This window comes from Salmo salar, chromosome 16, assembly GCF_965601325.2.
Source record: "Salmo salar chromosome 16, fSalSal1, whole genome shotgun sequence".
Lineage (NCBI taxonomy): Eukaryota > Metazoa > Chordata > Actinopteri > Salmoniformes > Salmonidae > Salmo > Salmo salar.
Window position 1 is genome coordinate 81,105,001 of NC_138306.1, and position 19,990 is coordinate 81,124,990.

General features: G+C 50.3%; 3 protein-coding genes, 1 non-coding gene and 1 pseudogene across 4 annotated transcripts in view; 3 read left to right on the forward strand and 2 right to left on the reverse strand.

Moving 5' to 3' along the window:
* Nucleotides 1–1,395, forward strand: part of LOC106574734 (vacuolar protein sorting-associated protein 16 homolog) — a 16,290-nt gene extending 14,895 nt beyond the window's left edge. Inside the window, exons 17-19 of the mRNA XM_082963030.1 lie at nucleotides 285–381; nucleotides 500–603; nucleotides 703–1,395. Of these exons, the coding sequence (XP_082819156.1) occupies nucleotides 285–381; nucleotides 500–603; nucleotides 703–847 (346 nt within the window). The 3' untranslated portion in view covers nucleotides 848–1,395. The remainder of the gene's footprint in view (nucleotides 1–284; nucleotides 382–499; nucleotides 604–702) is intronic.
* Nucleotides 1,396–1,843: 448 nt separating this feature from the next.
* rgn (regucalcin) lies at nucleotides 1,844–11,161 on the forward strand. The gene is given in 8 exon segments (NM_001141394.1): nucleotides 1,844–1,902; nucleotides 2,812–2,973; nucleotides 7,426–7,608; nucleotides 7,718–7,818; nucleotides 7,965–8,079; nucleotides 8,175–8,306; nucleotides 9,108–9,262; nucleotides 10,884–11,161. Coding segments are annotated over 7 exon segments (897 nt in total). The 5' UTR covers nucleotides 1,844–1,902; nucleotides 2,812–2,813; the 3' UTR covers nucleotides 10,935–11,161.
* Nucleotides 11,162–11,436: 275 nt separating this feature from the next.
* On the forward strand, nucleotides 11,437–14,794 carry LOC106574967 (PI-PLC X domain-containing protein 1). The gene is made up of 6 exons (XM_082962425.1): nucleotides 11,437–11,554; nucleotides 11,941–12,051; nucleotides 12,481–12,581; nucleotides 13,506–13,618; nucleotides 13,758–13,831; nucleotides 13,912–14,794. The coding sequence occupies exons 1-6, from the start codon at nucleotides 11,437–11,439 to the stop codon at nucleotides 14,169–14,171; spliced, it is 777 nt and encodes a 258-aa protein (XP_082818551.1). The 3' UTR covers nucleotides 14,172–14,794.
* A 293-nt stretch (nucleotides 14,795–15,087) lies between these two features.
* On the reverse strand, nucleotides 15,088–18,940 carry LOC145861053 (uncharacterized; annotated as a pseudogene).
* Nucleotides 18,941–19,435: 495 nt separating this feature from the next.
* Nucleotides 19,436–19,517, reverse strand: trnas-cga (transfer RNA serine (anticodon CGA)). The gene has a single exon. It is a non-coding gene; the product is annotated as a tRNA-Ser (tRNA).
* Nucleotides 19,518–19,990: the final 473 nt, after the last annotated feature.

The window sequence follows — 19,990 nt, forward strand, 5'->3', positions numbered from 1 at the left end:
ACTCCGGGATGCTGGCCTTCTAGGCAGAGTTCCTCTGTCCAGTGCCTGTGTTCTTTTGCCCATCTTAATCTTTAACTTTTATTGGCCAGTCTGAGATATGGCTTTTTCTTTGCAACTCTGCCTAGAAGGCCAGCATCCTGGAGTACCCTCTTCAGTGTTGACGTTGAGACTGGTGTTCTGCAGGTACTATTTACTATTTAATGACTGGACAATAATCAAGACGAGATAAAACTACACATTGCTGTCACTGTGTCGTCCCTTATTGATGATGTCACTGTGGTCAGGTACTGGTGGCTGAAGCTGACAGCTTTGGCAGAGAAGGATGACTGGGAGGAGATGGAGAAATTTGCCAAGAGCAAGAAGTCCCCCATCGGCTATCTAGTATGTTGTTTATATAACCTTTTATACAATGTTATTCATCCAATACGCTACTTGACAGGTCATTTATAACCTTTATACAACTTTAGCTACGTAACTAACCTCTCTCTTTCTCTCTTAGCCCTTTGTGGAGGTGTGTGTGAAACAACACAATAAGTACGAGGCCAAAAAGTATGTTTCCAAGGTGACCCCAGAGCAAAAGGTCAAAGCCCACCTGGCCATAGGGTGAGTTTGTGTGTGTGTGTGTGTGTGTGCGTGTGTGTCCAGTGTGCAGAAGCTAAACTCCTCTTCCTCTCTCTCTTTACCCTTCTCTCTCCTCGTCAGTGATCTGGAGGGGGCAGCCGAGGCAGCTATAGAGAGGAGGAGTGAAGGAGAGATCAGCACGGTCCTGTCCCGCTGTTCTCCCACCACAGACCGAGCCCTGCTGGAGAGACTCAACCGAGCCAGATCCACTGCCGCCAAAAAGTGACCTTCCTGAAATCCTATTCAAACCACAAAATATCTCACTGTCACAAAGTGAGCCCTATCAAAAACGCACTAAGAGCTGTTGCTGTTGAAAAGTGACCCGTCAACCACCATTCACCCCAGCTCCAGCCCAGCTCCAGCCCATGTCCTGCTTCTACCGCGGTTGGAGGGGAAGGAGTGATTTGGGAAAGAAAGACATTCCAAGCTAACACACACACACACACACACACACACACAGAGGTTAGACAAGCTGATATCAACAGCACTACCAATCATGAAAGAAATGTGCCTCTCGACTGTCTGTTTTAGCCAAGAGATGCAGTGAAATCATCACAATTCGCAATGAATTGCATTCATATTGTATATCCTGTGTTTTCAAATCTGTTCAAAGGAAGGAAGTGAGAGAAGTGCGGACACCACTTTTGACTATTGAGAAGCACAGATTGCTCCCATTTACTGTCTGCTGTAAACTGCTGGTGTTACTGACTCTCCTCTCCAGATCATGTGATTGTCATATTAATGAAACCATGTTGGTGTTATTCACACACTGCAGACCGTTGTCTCATGTTGTATCATTGGATAAATGAATTCCTTTGTAAAGGAGCTACAAAACGATAGAGGAACACTGGTACTCAGGAATGGGATCGGTGTCCTATGGGGAACATTATGGGAACTAGGCCGCTGTAGAAAACAAGAAACTCTAAATTACTGTTGCTTTCTGTAACAATCAACAGGGCATATAGGCTATTGTCTAAAAGCATCAGGTCAGAAAAGGAGGTGCATAAATGTGGATAGACGACATTCAACAGCAATACCGTAACTACACGCCTACTCATGCGAAATGTTACAGTATAAATTCCAATTTATGTCTGAATTTACGACGCTTTATTTTTGCTGACGGCATGCTTTTTCAGTTGAGAAAGAGGTACCGCTGGGGGAGCGGGACTACCCCTGTCACATGGTCTGTTTATTTGTCTATGCCTGTCTGTCTGTGAGCGGAGAAATAGTTGCTGTCACGCGATTCAGAAGCATTTCAGGCGACTTCGGCGTTTAAAACAGGTAATGTTGCCGTGTCTGTACGATGTGTTTTCTGAGAAATCATAAACGAAGTTGCAAGTTATAGTATCCTAGCCCGAGCCAACAGTTGGCTAAAAGTAAAAACAAATCGCTGTAGTGCAGGCATTTATATGGGGGCTACTTACAGAAATGAGAGTGAGTGAAGTAGAGATAATTCAACAGCTGTGCAGGCTACTGTGTATAACTCGCAGAGTTCCCTGTTCAAAGGCACTTACATCTTTTGTCTTGCCCATTCACTCTCTCACTGGCACAAATACACAATCCATGTCTCAAGGCTTAAAAATCATTCTTAACCTGTCTCCTACCCTTCATCTACACTGATTTGAAGTGAGTTTAACAAGGGATCATAGCTTTCACCTGGTCAGTCTATGTCATGGAAAGAGCAGGTGTTCTTAAAGTTTTAAGAGTAACTTTATTGGGGGGAAAAAAACTTTTTTTTATGGGAAACCAGATGTTTTCGACTTCAGTTTCACTGTTTGTTGCAAAAGTGATATACTTTTAGTGGTAAATCTAAAAGACCCGGATCTCCCCCAGCCATCCTTGGGTACTTTGTGCCCCCCAGTGTCTTGTTTTACGCGCTTTGTACAAAATAATACCATGCAGTAGGACAGGATATTTCTAAACGCAGCTCTTTATTAGCTAGCTATAACTGGCATGTTCACGTGTCTCATACCATGATCAATCGAAGATGACCTCACCACCTGTGTGGCCTCAACCAATCATAGCGCAGTATGATACGGCGGTAAAAGGCATCCAATTACAATTCAGTATGTTTACACATACGAATATTACACTCAGATTTTTGAGGTGCATGATGCCCCTGGGCTACTGTGTGTGTGTGTGTGTGTGTGTGTGTGTGTGTGTGTGTGTGTGTGTGTCAAATGGCTTTAGTCATGTCTGTGAAGGTGGAGTGTGTGGTGAAAGAGAGGTGTGAGATCGGAGAAGGGCCGGTGTGGGAGGAGAAAGAAGGAACTTTGCTCTTTGTGGACATATCAGGACAGAAGATCCACCGCTGGAACTCAACAACCAATCAGAAAGAGACAGTGGCCACAGGTAAACCAATCAGAAAGGCAGCGGTGACCCCGGGTAAACATGTCATAACCACTAAGGTTCAATAAAGATATTTTTCATTGAACTTCTATTTTGTAGATCCAGTTTGTTCTTCATGCAGGTTGTTTGGGCTATGAGGTAGCAACAGCACACCTTATACTCCTGTCATGTTCTGTATTTATCTTTTTACAACCCTCCCTGGTTCCCCCCGGCCCTCTCCCTGCCCCCTCTCCCTGCACCCTCTCCCTGCTCCCTCTCCCTGCACCCTCTCCCTGCTCCCTCTCCCTGCTCCCTCTCCCTGCACCCTCTCCCTACTCCCTCTCCCTGCACCCTCTCCCTGCTCCCTCTCCCTGCACCCTCCCCCTGCTCCCTCTCCCTGCACCCTCTCCCTGCTCCCTCTCCCTGCTCCCTCTCCCTGCTCCCTCTCCCTGCACCCTCTCCCTGCTCCCTCTCCCTGCTCCCTCTCCCTGCACCCTCTCCCTGCTCCCTCTCCCTGCCCCCTCTCCCTGCTCCCTCTCCCTGCTCCCTCTCCCTGCACCCTCCCCCTGCTCCCTCTCCCTGCACCCTCTCCCTGCACCCTCCCCCTGCTCCCTCTCCCTGCACCCTCTCCCTACTCCCTCTCCCTGCACCCTCTCCCTGCTCCCTCTCCCTGCACCCTCCCCCTGCACCCTCCCCCTGCTCCCTCTCCCTGCACCCTCTCCCTGCACCCTCTCCCTACTCCCTCTCCCTGCACCCTCTCCCTGCTCCCTCTCCCTGCACCCTCCCCCTGCACCCTCCCCCTGCTCCCTCTCCCTGCACCCTCTCCCTGCTCCCTCTCCCTGCACCCTCTCCCTGCACCCTCTCCCTGCACCCTCTCCCTGCACCCTCCCCCTGCTCCCTCTCCCTGCACCCTCCCCCTGCTCCCTCTCCCTGCACCCTCTCCCTGCTCCCTCTCCCTGCACCCTCCCCCTGCACCCTCCCCCTGCTCCCTCTCCCTGCACCCTCTCCCTACTCCCTCTCCCTGCACCCTCTCCCTGCTCCCTCTCCCTGCACCCTCTCCCTGCACCCTCTCCCTGCACCCTCTCCCTACTCCCTCTCCCTGCACCCTCTCCCTGCTCCCTCTCCCTGCACCCTCTCCCTGCACCCTCTCCCTGCACCCTCTCCCTGCACCCTCTCCCTGCACCCTCTCCCTGCTCCCTCTCCCTGCACCCTCTCCCTACTCCCTCTCCCTGCACCCTCTCCCTGCACCCTCCCCCTGCTCCCTCTCCCTGCACCCTCTCCCTGCACCCTCTCCCTGCTCCCTCTCCCTGCACCCTCTCCCTACTCCCTCTCCCTGCACCCTCTCCCTACTCCCTCTCCCTGCACCCTCTCCCTGCTCCCTCTCCCTGCACCCTCCCCCTGCACCCTCCCCCTGCTCCCTCTCCCTGCACCCTCTCCCTGCTCCCTCTCCCTGCACCCTCCCCCTGCTCCCTCTCCCTGCACCCTCTCCCTGCACCCTCCCCCTGCTCCCTCTCCCTGCACCCTCTCCCTGCTCCCTCTCCCTGCACCCTCTCCCTGCCCCCTCTCCCTGCTCCCTCTCCCTGCTCCCTCTCCCTGCACCCTCTCCCTGCTCCCTCTCCCTGCTCCCTCTCCCTGCCCCCTCTCCCTGCTCCCTCTCCCTGCCCCCTCTCCCTGCTCCCTCTCCCTGCTCCCTCTCCCTGCACCTGCCCCCTCTCCCTGCACCCTCTCCCTGCCCCCTCTCCCTGCACCCTCTCCCTGCTCCCTCTCCCTGCTCCCTCTCCCTGCACCCTCCCCCTGCTCCCTCTCCCTGCTCCCTCTCCCTACTCCCTCTCCGTGCTCCCTCTCCCTGCCCCCTCTCCCTGCTCCCTCTCCCTGCCCCCTCTCCCTGCTCCCTCTCCCTGCTCCCTCTCCCTGCACCTGCCCCCTCTCCCTGCATCCTCTCCCTGCCCCCTCTCCCTGCACCCTCTCCCTGCTCCCTCTCCCTGCTCCCTCTCCCTGCTCCCTCTCCCTGCACCCTCTCCCTGCTCCCTCTCCCTGCTCCCTCTCCCTGCTCCCTCTCCGTGCTCCCTCTCCCTGCTCCCTCTCCCTGCTCCCTCTCCCTGCCCCCTCTCCCTGCTCCCTCTCCCTGCCCCCTCTCCCTGCTCCCTCTCCCTGCTCCCTCTCCCTGCACCCTCTCCCTGCCCCCTCTCCCTGCACCCTCTCCCTGCTCCCTCTCCCTGCTCCCTCTCCCTGCACCCTCTCCCTGCTCCCTCTCCCTGCACCCTCCCCCTGCACCCTCCCCCTGCTCCCTCTCCCTGCACCCTCTCCCTGCTCCCTCTCCCTGCACCCTCTCCCTGCACCCTCTCCCTGCTCCCTCTCCCTGCTCCCTCTCCCTGCACCCTCTCCCTGCACCCTCTCCCTGCTCCCTCTCCCTGCACCCTCTCCCTGCTCCCTCTCCCTGCACCCTCCCCCTGCTCCCTCCCCCTGCACCCTCCCCCTGCACCCTCCCCCTGCTCCCTCTCCCTGCACCCTCTCCCTACTCCCTCTCCCTGCACCCTCTCCCTGCTCCCTCTCCCTGCACCCTCCCCCTGCACCCTCCCCCTGCTCCCTCTCCCTGCACCCTCTCCCTGCACCCTCTCCCTGCTCCCTCTCCCTGCTCCCTCTCCCTGCACCCTCTCCCTGCACCCTCTCCCTGCACCCTCTCCCTGCTCCCTCTCCCTGCACCCTCCCCCTGCACCCTCCCCCTGCTCCCTCTCCCTGCACCCTCCCCCTGCACCCTCCCCCTGCACCCTCCCCCTGCTCCCTCTCCCTGCACCCTCTCCCTGCACCCTCTCCCTGCTCCCTCCCCCTGCACCCTCCCCCTGCTCCCTCTCCCTGCACCCTCTCCCTACTCCCTCTCCCTGCACCCTCTCCCTGCTCCCTCTCCCTGCTCCCTCTCCCTGCACCTGCCCCCTCTCCCTCTCCCTGCACCCTCTCCCTGCCCCCTCTCCCTGCTCCCTCTCCCTGCTCCCTCTCCCTGCTCCCTCTCCCTGCACCCTCCCCCTGCTCCCTCTCCCTGCTCCCTCTCCCTGCTCCCTCTCCGTGCTCCCTCTCCCTGCCCCCTCTCCCTGCACCCTCTCCCTGCACCCTCTCCCTGCACCCTCCCCCTGCTCCCTCCCCCTGCACCCTCCCCCTGCACCCTCCCCCTGCTCCCTCTCCCTGCACCCTCTCCCTACTCCCTCTCCCTGCACCCTCTCCCTGCTCCCTCTCCCTGCACCCTCCCCCTGCTCCCTCTCCCTGCACCCTCTCCCTGCTCCCTCTCCCTGCACCCTCTCCCTGCACCCTCTCCCTGCTCCCTCTCCCTGCTCCCTCTCCCTGCACCCTCTCCCTGCACCCTCTCCCTGCACCCTCCCCCTGCACCCTCCCCCTGCTCCCTCTCCCTGCACCCTCCCCCTGCACCCTCCCCCTGCTCCCTCTCCCTGCAACCTCTCCCTACTCCCTCTCCCTGCACCCTCTCCCTGCTCCCTCTCCCTGCACCCTCCCCCTGCACCCTCCCCCTGCTCCCTCTCCCTGCACCCTCTCCCTACTCCCTCTCCCTGCTCCCTCTCCCTGCTCCCTCTCCCTGCACCTGCCCCCTCTCCCTCTCCCTGCACCCTCTCCCTGCCCCCTCTCCCTGCACCCTCTCCCTGCTCCCTCTCCCTGCTCCCTCTCCCTGCTCCCTCTCCCTGCACCCTCCCCTGCTCCCTCTCCCTGCTCCCTCTCCCTGCTCCCTCTCCGTGCTCCCTCTCCCTGCCCCCTCTCCCTGCACCCTCTCCCTGCTCCCTCTCCCTGCACCCTCTCCCTGCACCCTCTCCCTGCACCCTCTCCCTGCTCCCTCTTCCTGCTCCCTCTCCCTGCTCCCTCTCCCTGCTCCCTCTCCCTGCTCCCTCTCCCTGCACCCTCTCCCTGCTCCCTCTCCCTGCACCCTCTCCCTGCTCCCTCTCCCTGCTCCCTCTCCCTGCACCCTCTCCCTGCTCCCTCTCCCTGCACCCTCTCCCTGCTCCCTCTCCCTGCCCCCTCTCCCTGCCCCCTCTCCCTGCTCCCTCTCCCTGCACCCTCTCCCTGCCCCCTCTCCCTGCCCCCTCTCCCTGCTCCCTCTCCCTGCCCCCTCTCCCTGCTCCCTCTCCCTGCACCTGCCCCCTCTCCCTGCACCCTCTCCCTGCACCCTCTCCCTGCTCCCTCTCCCTGCTCCCTCTCCCTGCTCCCTCTCCGTGCTCCCTCTCCCTGCCCCCTCTCCCTGCCCCCTCTCCCTGCTCCCTCTCCCTGCTCCCTCTCCCTGCACCCTCTCCCTGCTCCCTCTCCCTGCACCCTCTCCCTGCTCCCTCTCCCTGCACCCTCTCCCTGCACCCTCTCCCTGCACCCTCTCCCTGCTCCCTCTCCCTGCACCCTCTCCCTGCACCCTCTCCCTGCTCCCTCTCCCTGCACCCTCCTCACCTTTCCCCTCTCTTCTCTTCCCCCAATCCCCACTCCTCCCCCCAGAGAAGTTTGTGGGCTGTGCGGTCCCTCGGCGGTCTGGAGGCTATTTGATCGGAGAGGGACGGAGTTTTGGAGCGCTGGACTGGGAGTCCAAGTCCATCTCCACCATCGCTGTCATCGATGAAGACAAACCCAACAACCGTTTTAATGACGGCAAGGTGGACCCAGCTGGACGCCTCTTTGCAGGTAGAGATTGATAGATCAATTCATTTGACAATCCATTAATCCATCAAGCTCTCTTCTACCGCATCTGTTTTGTGTTCCATGTCATGTTCTGTTAACTGTGTTCTGTCAGGTACCATGGCGATGGAGGAACGTCCTACAGTTCTAGAGCTGAAGCAGGGTTCTCTGTTCTCCCTGAACAAGGACCACATTGTAGTCAAACATTTCAATCAGGTGATACATGGGGCTGGAAGTGGAATGTTTCTAGCGTAAACAGTTACGTGTTAGTGTGAGATATACAGTACCAACTAATCCTATAAGGTATTAGATGAAAAGAGACAGAAGCTATCCTTTATGTTGCTATTTTATTACTTGACCAGGTGGACATCTCAAACGGTCTGGACTGGTCTCTGGACCACAAAACCTTCTACTACATAGACAGCCTCACCTACACTGTGGAAGCTTTCAACTATGACATCAACACCGGGAGTATCAGTGAGACACACACACACACACACACACACACACACACACACATAAACCTTGTAATACATCGACAGCCTTGTGAGTGTGTGTGTGTGTGCGTGTAGGTAACCGGCGGATGGTGTATAAGATGGAGGAGGGGGAGGGGATTCCTGATGGAATGTGTATTGACGCAGACGGTAGACTCTGGGTTGCCTGCTACAATGGAGGCAGAGTGATTCAGATTGACCCACAGACAGGTGTGTGTGTACCTGCTTATGTGTGTCAGAGCATAACAGTTACAGTATATTGTAATATGAAGGTAAAAACCACCAATCCCCTTTCCTTTTCTCTCTCTCTGCCCCCTCCCTCTATCTCTCTGCCCCCTCCCTCTATCTCTCTGCCCCCTCCCTCTCTCTCTCTGCCCCCTCCCTCTCTCTCTCTGCCCCCTCCCTCTCTCTCTCTGCCCCCTCCCTCTCTCTCTCTGCCCCCTCCCTCTCTCTCTCTGCCCCCTCCCTCTCTCTCTCTGCCCCCTCCCTCTATCTCTCTGCCCCCTCCCTCTATCTCTCTGCCCCCTCCCTCTATCTCTCTGCCCCCTCCCTCTATCTCTCTGCCCCCTCCCTCTATCTCTCTGCCACCTCTCCCTCTATCTCTCTGCCACCTCTCCCTCTCTCTCTGCCCCCTCCCTCTATCTCTCTGCCCCCTCCCTCTATCTCTCTGCCCCCTCCCTCTATCTCTCTGCCCCCTCCCTCTATCTCTCTGCCCCCTCCCTCTATCTCTCTGCCCCCTCCCTCTATCTCTCTGCCCCCTCCCTCTATCTCTCTGCCCCCTCCCTCTATCTCTCTGCCACCTCTCCCTCTATCTCTCTGCCCCCTCCCTCTATCTCTCTGCCACCTCTCCCTCTATCTCTCTGCCCCCTCCCTCTATCTCTCTGCCCCCTCTCCCTTTCTCTCTCTGTCCCCTCTCCCTTTCGCTCTCTGTCCCCTCTCCCTCTATCTCTCTCTCTGCTGCCTCCCTCTCGCTTTTCTCCCTCTCTCCATCTTCGATCCCCCTCTTCTCAGGGGTGCGTTTGCAGACAGTGAAGCTACCGGTGGATAAGACAACATCATGTTGTTTCGGGGGTAGAGACTATTCAGATCTGTACGTGACCTCAGCCTGTAAGGGAATGGACGAGGCAGACATGGCCAAGCAACCGCAGGCAGGCTGTGTCTTTAGGGTACGTGTGTGTGTGTGTGTGTGTGTGTCAGTGGAGGCTCCTCGGAGGAGGAAGGGGAGGACCATCCTACTCAGTAAATTTCAGAAAAAGAAAAAATATTGAAACATTAAAAAAGTTATCCTTTTTAGATAAAACGATACTGAATATATTCACATTTGACCAAATAACTGATTAAAACACACTGTTTTGTAATGGTCTACAGTAGCCTGAACAGCACTCTGTGGTAGCACCATGGTGTAGCCAGAGGACAGCTATTTTCCATCCTCTGAGTACATTGACTTCAATACAAAACCTAGGAGGCTCATGGTTCTCAACCCCTTTCGTAATTATGACAACTTCCAGAGGACCTCCAACATATCAGAGTTCTTACAGCAAGAACTGACATGTTGTCCATCCAATCAAAGGATCAGAGAATGAATCTAGTCCTGAAAGCATAAGCTACAGCTAGCTAGCACTGCAGTGCATCAAATGTGGGGAGTAGTTGACTCAAAGAGAGAGAGAGACTATAATTGAACAGTTTTTAACAAATTAATTTCTTAAATTAAGGAGAAGCAGCAGAGAGAAAAAGAGGGCGAGAGAGAGAGCTAGGCATATTTCATTGTATTTTTTTCACTTTCACTTACCTAATTTAGTCTATTCAAACATCTGGCTCAAACAGAGAAGAATGCTATTTGTGTTAGCTAGCTGGCTAAGGCTATCCAACACTGGAACTCTTCCAAGTCAAGGTAATCTTTTGGTTTTATAAATGTATTGCCACCACAGTGTAACTGCTTGCTGTACACTGTACAGCGTGATTGTAGCGGGTTTACTGAAACATTTGTTCTAGTAGCTATGTTGACTATGACGTTAGCTAATATGGTGACAACGATGTTGGCTGTGTGTAGCGGTTATGGTATGAAGGTTTGGCTTGAAAAGTTTATTTTCTTGCCTGGTCAGACAGCTGTTGTGTTGTGCACTAAAGGCCACAAGGGAAGGGAAAAGGTGAGAGGAGGAGAGTGCGTAGATGCGAGAAGGAATTAAACCACGAGCAAAGTGATAATGCCGTTTGTATGTGGCTGCTATGAAAGTGAACTGCGTGTGCTGGTGATCAGGGGTGTGTTCATTCTGCCGATTCTGTTGAAACACCTTTCTTAAACGGAAGCAAACAGAATGAAACAGGGATAAACCTAGCTATTTTGTCCAATAGAAACTCTTGTTTGCAACTTTTTGAACTTGTGATTCCAACCTAGATCAGCTAGAGTGTGCAAGGCGGTATTGAATGTGTCACTGTTTGTCACTTTGTCTCTCGACCTATGTTAGAAACCTTTTTTGTAATTTAGCGACACTCTTATCCAGAGTGACTTACAGTAGTGAGTGCATACATTTTCATACTTTTATATACTAGCTAGGTTGTAGTAACCTCATGATAGGTATAGGGAAACACTTTGTATCATGTAGTAGCCTAAACCTATTGTTTACATTGAGCTGGGTGAATGGAATATGAATGACAGTCATCCAATATGCTGTCTTAGAAATAAGGCCATGCTCATAAATATAAAAAATATTCCTCCCTCATCTTAAACCGCACCGACCGCCACTGGGGTGTGTGTTTCATTCAGCCTGTGTTTTATTCTCCTTGCAGATCACAGGCCTGGGTGCAAAGGGCATTCCTGCAAATTCATTCACTGGATGAGTGACGCAATGGAAACATGGAAACCGGCCCTTGTCAATCATTCCATGATGATCAGCCAGTAACTCGGCTGCACAACTGAACTGCGTCCACTGACCACTAATCTCACTAATAAAATAATGTGACTTTATGATTTTAAGCAAAACTCAACACGCCTCAGTTATAGTTATTGTACTTAATGTATTAGTAGGCTATTGTACATATTCTGTCCAATAAAAAAGCTCAAATTGATAGGTAGTTTGTATGAGGACTCTTATTTTGATACAATTCTCGCTGTTATGCCATTGCTGCCCGACATCACGCGGCATTCATGCATGTTTTTTTTCTTGGGGTAACTGGAATTTCCTCTTAGTACAGAAGATAATGCGGAAGCAAGAATAGGACCAAATGGGAAAGGGCATTTTCATCTCTTTCTAGTCACAGACCCGGGTGAACATATTTACAGAATTTTAACTGTGGTCCTGCTACATTCCGCTCGCTGTTTACAAGCTATCATCAATAGTAGATGTCAATAGGCGGTGGAAATGGAGCGCGGAGACGCATCGTCCACAAACGCAGACTGGACGTCTCAGCTGCCAGAGGAACTGTGGGGTACACCGCTTTGGGACCTGGCGATACCCACTGTGAGAATGAACTTAATAATGTCGAGTGGTGGCCTACTGTTATCCTTTTTTATTTCGATTACAAAAAGAGATTCATATAGAATAGAGTTTAGAGCACAAGCTATTGTAACGACCCTGGGTTTATAAGCGCGGATATCGACTCTGCCACTGAACATGCTTTTGGGGCACAATCGATTGCGCGCTGGACTTCGGGCTAGAAGGTTGAGTGTTCGAGACCTTCTCCCTGCCTGTTTCATTACACTGTTCATATGGAACTAGCCTAGGAAAAACATTTGTCACGAGTTTCATTAGAGGAAGTAAGCCTGTTTTTTTCAAACCTATTCAGTTCCTTTCCTTGATGTCATATGACTGTGCTTTTGTGTCTTTCATTTTGTCTCCGCTTGCAGGGAGTCATGACAGTATGAGTTACTGCCTGGATACACACTCTCCTGCAGTTTCTGGATCGACTGACACCCTGCATTGTACGCCCCTGTGTCTACCGCTGGGCCACCACACAGGCAGGCTTCACACACCACACACACACGTTGGTTTTCCTAACCTTGTGGGGACCAAACTATTGATTCCCATTCAAAATCCTATTTTCCCTAATCCTAATTGGAACTGTAATCCTAAACCTAACTCCTTAGCCGAAAATAGCCTTTTTTCCTTGTGGGGACTGGTGAAATGTCCCTTGTTTTCTCCCTTGTTTAACTATCCTTGTGAGCAATTCTGGTCCCCACAAGGATAATAAAACCAAAAAAACACACACACACACACACACACACACACACACACACACTGCAGACAGATAACTGTGTGTGTGGGTATTATTGTTATATACAATCTAAGTTAGAGATCTTCCCTGTCCTTGGCTTCCATAGGCGTGGTGTATTCCTGATCAGTTGGATGCTGGAATCCGGTTCTTCGATCTACGGATCGCCGATAAAAACATAAAAATACACACAGCACACAAGACCTGCTAAAAACACACAACACAGATGACACGCTGTACTTCACACACGCAATCTATACGCTACAAACTGTAAAGGTACGGTATAGTACACACACATGCCATCCTGGTGTGTGAATCTTCTGTACTCAGTGTGAGAGCATATGCACTATAAATATTATTCACAATCCTGTGTGTGTGTGGGGGGGGGGGGGTTGGAGCAGCACCAGAAGGAGGTAGTGATCCTGTTCCCACTTCTATCTGCTGACTGACTCTGAGCACCAGGCCCTGGTCTGCTACATCACTCAGCTGTTTAAAGACAAACTCTGCCCCCCACAGGTACAGGATAGACAAGACCCCACTACTGCCCGTCTCAGTCAGGGTTGGGGTGAGTTCACGTTTTCAGGAAGTGGTACCAGTTGGGGTGATTTCACATTTTCAGGAAGTGGTACCAGTTGGGGTGAGTTGACGTTTTCAGGAAGTGGTACCAGTTGGGGTGAGGTCACGTTTTCAGGAAGTGGTACCAGTTGGAGTGATTTCACATTTTCAGGAAGTGGTGCCAGTTGGGGTGAGTTCACGTTTTCAGGAAGTGGTGCCAGTTGGGGTGATTTCACATTTTCAGGAAGTGGTACCAGTTGGGGTGAGTTGACGTTTTCAGGAAGTGGTACCAGTTGGGGTGAGGTCACGTTTTCAGGAAGTGGTACCAGTTGGGGTGAGGTCACGTTTTCAGGAAGTGGTACCAGTTGGGGTGAGTTCACGTTTTCAGGAAGTGGTACCAGTTGGGGTGAGTTCACGTTTTCAGGAAGTGGTGCCAGTTGGGGTGAGGTCACGTTTTCAGGAAGTGGTACCAGTTGGGGTGAGTTCACGTTTTCAGGAAGTGGTACCAGTTGGGGTGAATTCACGTTTTCAGGAAGTGGTGCCAGTTGGGGTGAGTTAAGTTTTCAGGAAGTGAAGTGTTCATTGTTTTCTGTGTTTTATTGGCATGAAAGGTGAATGAACTCTCGTGTGTGTGTGTGTGTCTAGGAGACTCCTTATCTGAGCCAGTGCTGGGATCTGGGGCAGCAGGTCATCATTTCGTATGACGATGAGACGATTCTTCACCAACACAAGGAACTGTGGTCTAAGATCTCTTACTGGTACGCTCTTTGTGTGGGACTCTGTGTGTGGGACTCTGTGTGTGGGACTCTGTGTGTGGGACTCTGTGTGTGGGACTCTTTGTGTGTGGGACTCTGTGCGTGGGTGTGTGTTAAACCTGTAATCTTTGACCCTTTACAGGTACACTGACTCGGCAGACCCCAAAGAGATAATTTCTTACCTGGAGGAGCGGCAGAAGGCCCAAGGAAGAGCAGGTTAGTGTGTGTGTGCGTGCGTGCGTGCGTGCGTGTGTGTGCGCGTCCTTTGATTGACAGCTGAGTTCTTTGATTGACAGCTCATTTCTTCACCTCGGGGCTGAACCTGACGGAGGATACTGCTGTGGTGGTCTGCAACCCCTGTCTGACGATGAGGAAGTTAACGATGAAGAGTTTCTCCCTGCTGCTGGACTGGGTGGAGAAGCAGACTCCTGGACCGGACCTGACTGCTATCAAAATCATTTGTGGAGACTTTGTGGGTCGGAACCACTTTGCCTCTGTGGTTATCGGGCTGAAGACAGAGAACCAGGGACGGAGTGAGAAAGAGACTGACAGATAAACATGCACAGAATCCCAAATAGCTTCTAGCTCCTTCTACCTATGCAGTTGTGGAGATCTGAGAGGTTTGGTTAGGTGTAATCAACATGGTACTCTGATACACTAGATCAGGGGTGTCAAACTCATTCCATGGAGGGCCTACTGTCTGTGGGTTTTTTGGTTTTTACTTTCATTTAGACCTAGACAACCAGGTGAGGGGAGTTCCTTACTAAATAGGGAGGAGCGAAAACCCACAGACACTCGACCATCCGTGGAATGAGTTTGACACGTGTACTACTAGATCATATGAATGAGTTTGACACGTGTACTACTAGATCATATGAATGAGTTTGACACGTGTACTACTAGATCATATGAATGAGTTTGACACGTGTACTACTAGATCATATGAATGAGTTTGACACGTGTACTACTAGATCATATGAATGAGTTGCCATGTTTCCCTGTGTCTACCTACAGCACAGGGTGTCAGGTTTACTGTGTTGTTAATGAGTATGATGGATACAATGAGAGGTTTTTACATTCTAAAGTGATGCCAAAGGAAAAGTTCCATCCTCAGATGGACAATAGAATGTATATTCTTTATGCAAATACACTACATGCAGGGGCAAATGCATAAATGTCTATTGAACTTTTCATCATTAACACTAACACCTTGAAATAGTCATGTTACAGCAGGTGTGACTTTATAAAATAATCCACTTCCTCACAGCTGAGAATGAATACCCTGAGAAACTGTGTGCTGCCCTCCTGTGTTCAAACAGCAGAAGTTCAGTAAAACATGTTGCAGGGACAGATCTGTTGGCACTAGTTTTATTTTCTAGAGGAATCTAAAACAGAAGCTAACAAAAAGGTCAATAAAAGTGTATGGTGAAACAAAATAATAATACATTTAAAATCATATAATAAAAAAGGAAAAAGCAGAAATGATGGCAGATCACTGAACGAAAGAAACATTTGAACTCACACCTAACAAGGTGCACAATTAATGTCACACCATTAACTAGAGAAATAGATGCATTGTAGAAAATATAGTGAACACATACGTTAAATAAACATTGATGTAATATATCATCTAACTCCTTCAAAAGGCTATTCTTTCTGAAAGAGAAGCAGCATGGCCTCCTGCTCTAAAGTCTCTATATGGGAAGATCTCAATTGCATACTCCTTGTCTCCTCAAAACCAAATGGAGGAGAAGGAACTCTGGCTTTCTCATGCAAGGGGTTTTGAGAAAGATACGAGACAGGACGCGAGGAGTATGCAATTGACACCTTCCCTATGACTTTGGTTTACCTTCTCTTATCACACGTCCCTTCACATCTTCAGTAGAATCCCATAGGGGCGGATGGAGCGCTCCACAATCCTCATCCCTTCTTCCTCAGATGTGCCGTCATTAACTGGAACAAGCCAGTAGTCAACTCTCTTACAGATCTTCCGTTGGGTTGGGTTGATACGCTTCTGAAGGACCATCCTGTAGGTTTTCCCGTTTGTCGTCGACACAAAGTCTCTAGCGTAGCCGCTGGCTTGGCTGAGGTCAGGAGTGGAGTAGATCCCTCGCCCGTAGAGCTGCCCATCTCCTACTTTATAGTGGACTGGATGATGGCTTAAGCCCCGTCCTCGCTGGTACCGTGACATGACACTGGCCACTCCCCGGGAACCGAGTATGTCCAAATCCCGTTTGGACCGAGCCATGTGTTATCTCCGTATTTGTCCAGAACCTTCAACGCGATCCGTTTCCATCCACACGGTCTCTTGTAACCCTCATCGCCTCTCACAAAACTCTCAGAGTCGGAAACGTCGGTGAAGTCATAATCAAACTTCCTATCAAAGAATTTTTCCTCATCCACGAAGAGTTTGGTGTTGGTTGCCTTGCGTTTGTCCTCGCTGAAGAAAAGCACTGATAACCCCCATGTCAACCATGAGACAGGGTTGAGCCACTGCAGGAGAGAGGTGACGCCCAGGACAGAACCGATGAGAAAGCCTTCCACAGTCAAAAGGTTTTCAGGTGTCTTGCAGGGTTGTTCCTCTGAAATTCGGACAAGGGCCTCACCGTGGCTCCCATTGCCACTGATAGGGCCTCATAGCGTACACCCTCATCAAGCATGACTGGTCTGAGAACAGTTGTTAAAAGTGAAATCCTCTCAAACCAGTATGGATATGTGTCTGTAGCTGATCGTGGAGCAATCGTTAGCAGCTAACACCTCAAACTTCTCTCAGGCACTCGGTCTGTATTTGTCCGTTGTCTTTGCAAACCAACCGAATGAAAAACCTTCTGGCTACTACAGAAAGACTGTCTCCACCCACATTGACAGACTTTCAGTTTAATTTTTAGTCTTGGCAGAATTAGGAAGGACATACCATTGGTCTTGGGCAGGGGACCAGGCTTATAAACAGGAAGTCAATAGCAGACTAGCTGGGACATAACTTTACTCTGAATAGAAAGGAAATCCTGCACCACAGTTAAGTTGTCTGACTGCAGGAGCCTTTGTGTTACAGAATATTGAAGTGCCTTTGAACAGGGTATGGTGGTAGGTCCAGGTGTCAAGAACTGTAACACTACTGGGTTTTTCACACTCAACAGTTTCCTGTGTGTATCAAGTATGGTCTACCACCCCAATGACATCCAGCCAACTTGACACGACTGTGGGAAGCATTGGAGTTAACATGTGCCAGCATTCCCGTGGAACGCTTTTGACACCTTGTAGAGTCCATGCCCCGACTAATTGGTTCTGGGGGGCATAAGGGGTTGCTGCAACTCAATATGAAGGTGTTCTTAATGTTTAGTACACTCGGTGTAAGTGGAAGGATGAAGGACAGGAGTCACAGAGATAGTCAATGAGTTCTATGATAGGACTGAACTGTTTCTAACTGGCTTGTAGAAGTGGACTTTATACAGGAAGGTCTTGTGGACACAAGGCCTTTTTCCATGGTCCAGAACCTTCAGGACTGGGGTTCTGGACTGGGTCTCACTCAGTGTGCTTTGGGAGTAGATTCATCTGAGAACTCGGCCCTCTATCCCTCTTGGATGTGTGTGGTAGGGTGTTTCTCTATGTAAGGACACTTTCTCACATGCATCCTCTAGAATCTGCAGTGTTCCAGAAATATTAAAGAGAAAGTCCTCTAACCTGGTCTCATTCTTTTTTGCCTCTTTCCAAGAAACAACTTCTACCTACTGCAAATGAAAGGGGAGCAGGCTATCTGCCTGTATGGACGTGTTGAAACAGTTGAGTAACTTTACTTCAAACCCCCAAAATCTTTTAGTTAGGATTTATTTATGAATGTTAACATGTTACACATTTGGTTATCTTCCTTAGAAAATGACCATGTTAACAAAAATGATTTAATTAGCTAAATAAAAATAGCGCTAGGCCCAAGATCCGTGCTGGTTTGAAACCAGTGTAATTTCCTCTTTAGCCCTTGCCGTGGGTCCCTGCTGTTGCCCATAGATACTGTGGGCTTGGGGTCGGTGCCATTACCTCCAGTGCCTCGCCCAGTCTGCTGTTCTGTGCTCCCATAGGTTGGATTCCGGGAGAGCGGAGAGCATCCATTGGAAGAGTATGTGAGGGTGGGGACTGAGGGGGTGGAGCTTTGACTGACAGAAGAACTGTTCTGGGACTCAACTTTAGACTGGAGAGAGGAGGATGAGATGAACAGAGAGAAAGGGAGAGGTGATGGGGAGGAGGGGAGATGTAGAAAATAACATGTATAATAAAATGTATAGATCATTCTGGTGTGTGTACTCACCGGCCTGTTGGCCTGGGCCAGTACCTCTGGGTTTGGTTCACTAAAGTTTGGCACCTCAGAGAAGACCATGCAAAAACTACAATACAACACAGATCAATACTTAACTAAATCTACAACACATTAGCATCCAAGTCAACCGTTTGTGTGTCTTACTCTCCTATCTTCTGCAGGTCTCCTCCTCTGCCTGTGTAGAGAGTCAGACAGCCCTTCCACAGGGATGCATAGCTGATGAGAGAGAGAAACAGACAGACGACAGAGAGAGACACTGAGCTGCACTTCCTAACCTCCTTTTCAAACGTATGACCATATTAGAGACACATATTTCTCTCATAACGCAGACCCACAAAGAACTCGAAAACAAATCCAACTTTGATAAACTCCCATATCTATTGGGTGAAATACCTCAGTGTGCCATCACAGCAGCAATATTCCTGTTGCCACAAGAAAAGAGCAACCAGTGAAGAACAAACACCATTGTAAATACAACCCATATTTATGTTGATTTATTTTCCCTTTTTTACTTTAACTATTTGCACATCATTACAACAATGTATATTGTCATAATGACATAATTGTCAGAGAGACAGAACAAAATAAATGACTAGATAGATAGATAGATAGATAGATAGATAGATAGATACCCTCGTGTGAGGCGGAGGATGTCTCCTGGCTGGATGAGTCCACCCACCTCGTCCCACACAGACAGGGTGATGCACCCACTCTTATCAGCCACCTGACAGGAGAGGGAGAGGGAGTAGAATAGAAAGGGAGGGTGGAAGAGAGCAATTATCCCACTTTACAGGAGAGAGGTAGAGAAGGTTTGCATGAAGGAGAGAGCGGAAAAAGGCAGGATGAGACTGAAGAAAGATGGGGGATAGAGCAGAAAAAGGCAGGATGAGACTGAAGAAAGATGGGGGATAGAGCAGAAAAAGGCAGGATGAGACTGAAGAAAGATGGGGGTGGAGGAGAGGGAGAAAATAATGAGGAAATGATCCCCAACTTGCAGGAGCGAACCTCATGCCCATTCTTTGTTTTAGTTACCCTTCAGGTGGAGGGAAGGAGAGAGTGAACAAAGTTTGCATTCATTGATCACCAAATAAAACACAGCATTTTTTTAATAAAACAAACATTTTACTGTCATTCACCACTCACCCATTTCCAACACGATAAAGATTACATTTAAATTCTTCAATCCCAACTTTTATCAAGAATTGAGCATCGTTTGGCACAATGGCGGACATATTTGATTAAAGTCACTGAAGCGAGAGAAGAGAGATGGTGGAAATCGTTCAAATCAGGTTCTAATGAATTTACAGCTGTCAAAATTAGGGAGACGAGAAAAACACATGATTATCAAGGGGGCGTGTTACGTTCAGAGCTCATTCCCCCATAATAAAGCATAAATTCTCCATATAGCTATTGCGAAATCCAAATAAGCCTATATAAGCAGAAATTGCTTTTGTCGATATACTTGACGTATGTTTTCTTTAATACAACTGCAAATACTAAAAGTGAACAATCGTCACGAACAGGATTCGAACCTGTGCGGGGAAACCCCATTGGATTTCGAGTCCAACGCCTTAACCTCTCGGCCACCGTGACTGTGCATGTAGCTGGCGGTAACAATGGTATAGATATCCCTTGCGATATTGGGATATTTGGCTAGGTATTTTTTGGAGAAGCTAGTTACGTTATAGATACGTGGTATTGTAAGAGAGCGCTGGTTTCATACTGCATCCTTGCTTTTCTTTGTAGCTATGTATTGTAAATAAACTGAAGGTAAAACATTTTCTCTTTTCCTGTCCTGCACTGTAGTTTGCCAAATTGCCACATGGTGGCGCTAATACACTGCCGACGAGATGGGTGAGGCCAGGGCCACACAGAATGCACAACAAAACAAAAAAATCATAGACCATATCAGGGTTCTATTGCTATCTCTGTTCAAAAGGTTTATAATGTAATGTTTTGTATTGTATTGTAAAATATGACAAACATGTGAATAAAATATAAATGAAGAACAAGTAAAGCAATGAAAAGTTAGTCCTTATCAAAACAGCTGAATCTTTACTTCATCT

Coding starts and splice junctions, on each gene's coding strand:
- LOC106574967 (XM_082962425.1), top strand. CDS start 11,437: ATGTCAATAGGCGGTGGAAATGGAGCGCGGAGACGCATCGTCCACAAA. Junction 12,582..13,505: donor ATACGCTACAAACTGTAAAG/GTACGGTATAGT, acceptor GTGTGTGTCTAG/GAGACTCCTTATCTGAGCCA. Junction 13,619..13,757: donor TGGTCTAAGATCTCTTACTG/GTACGCTCTTTG, acceptor GACCCTTTACAG/GTACACTGACTCGGCAGACC.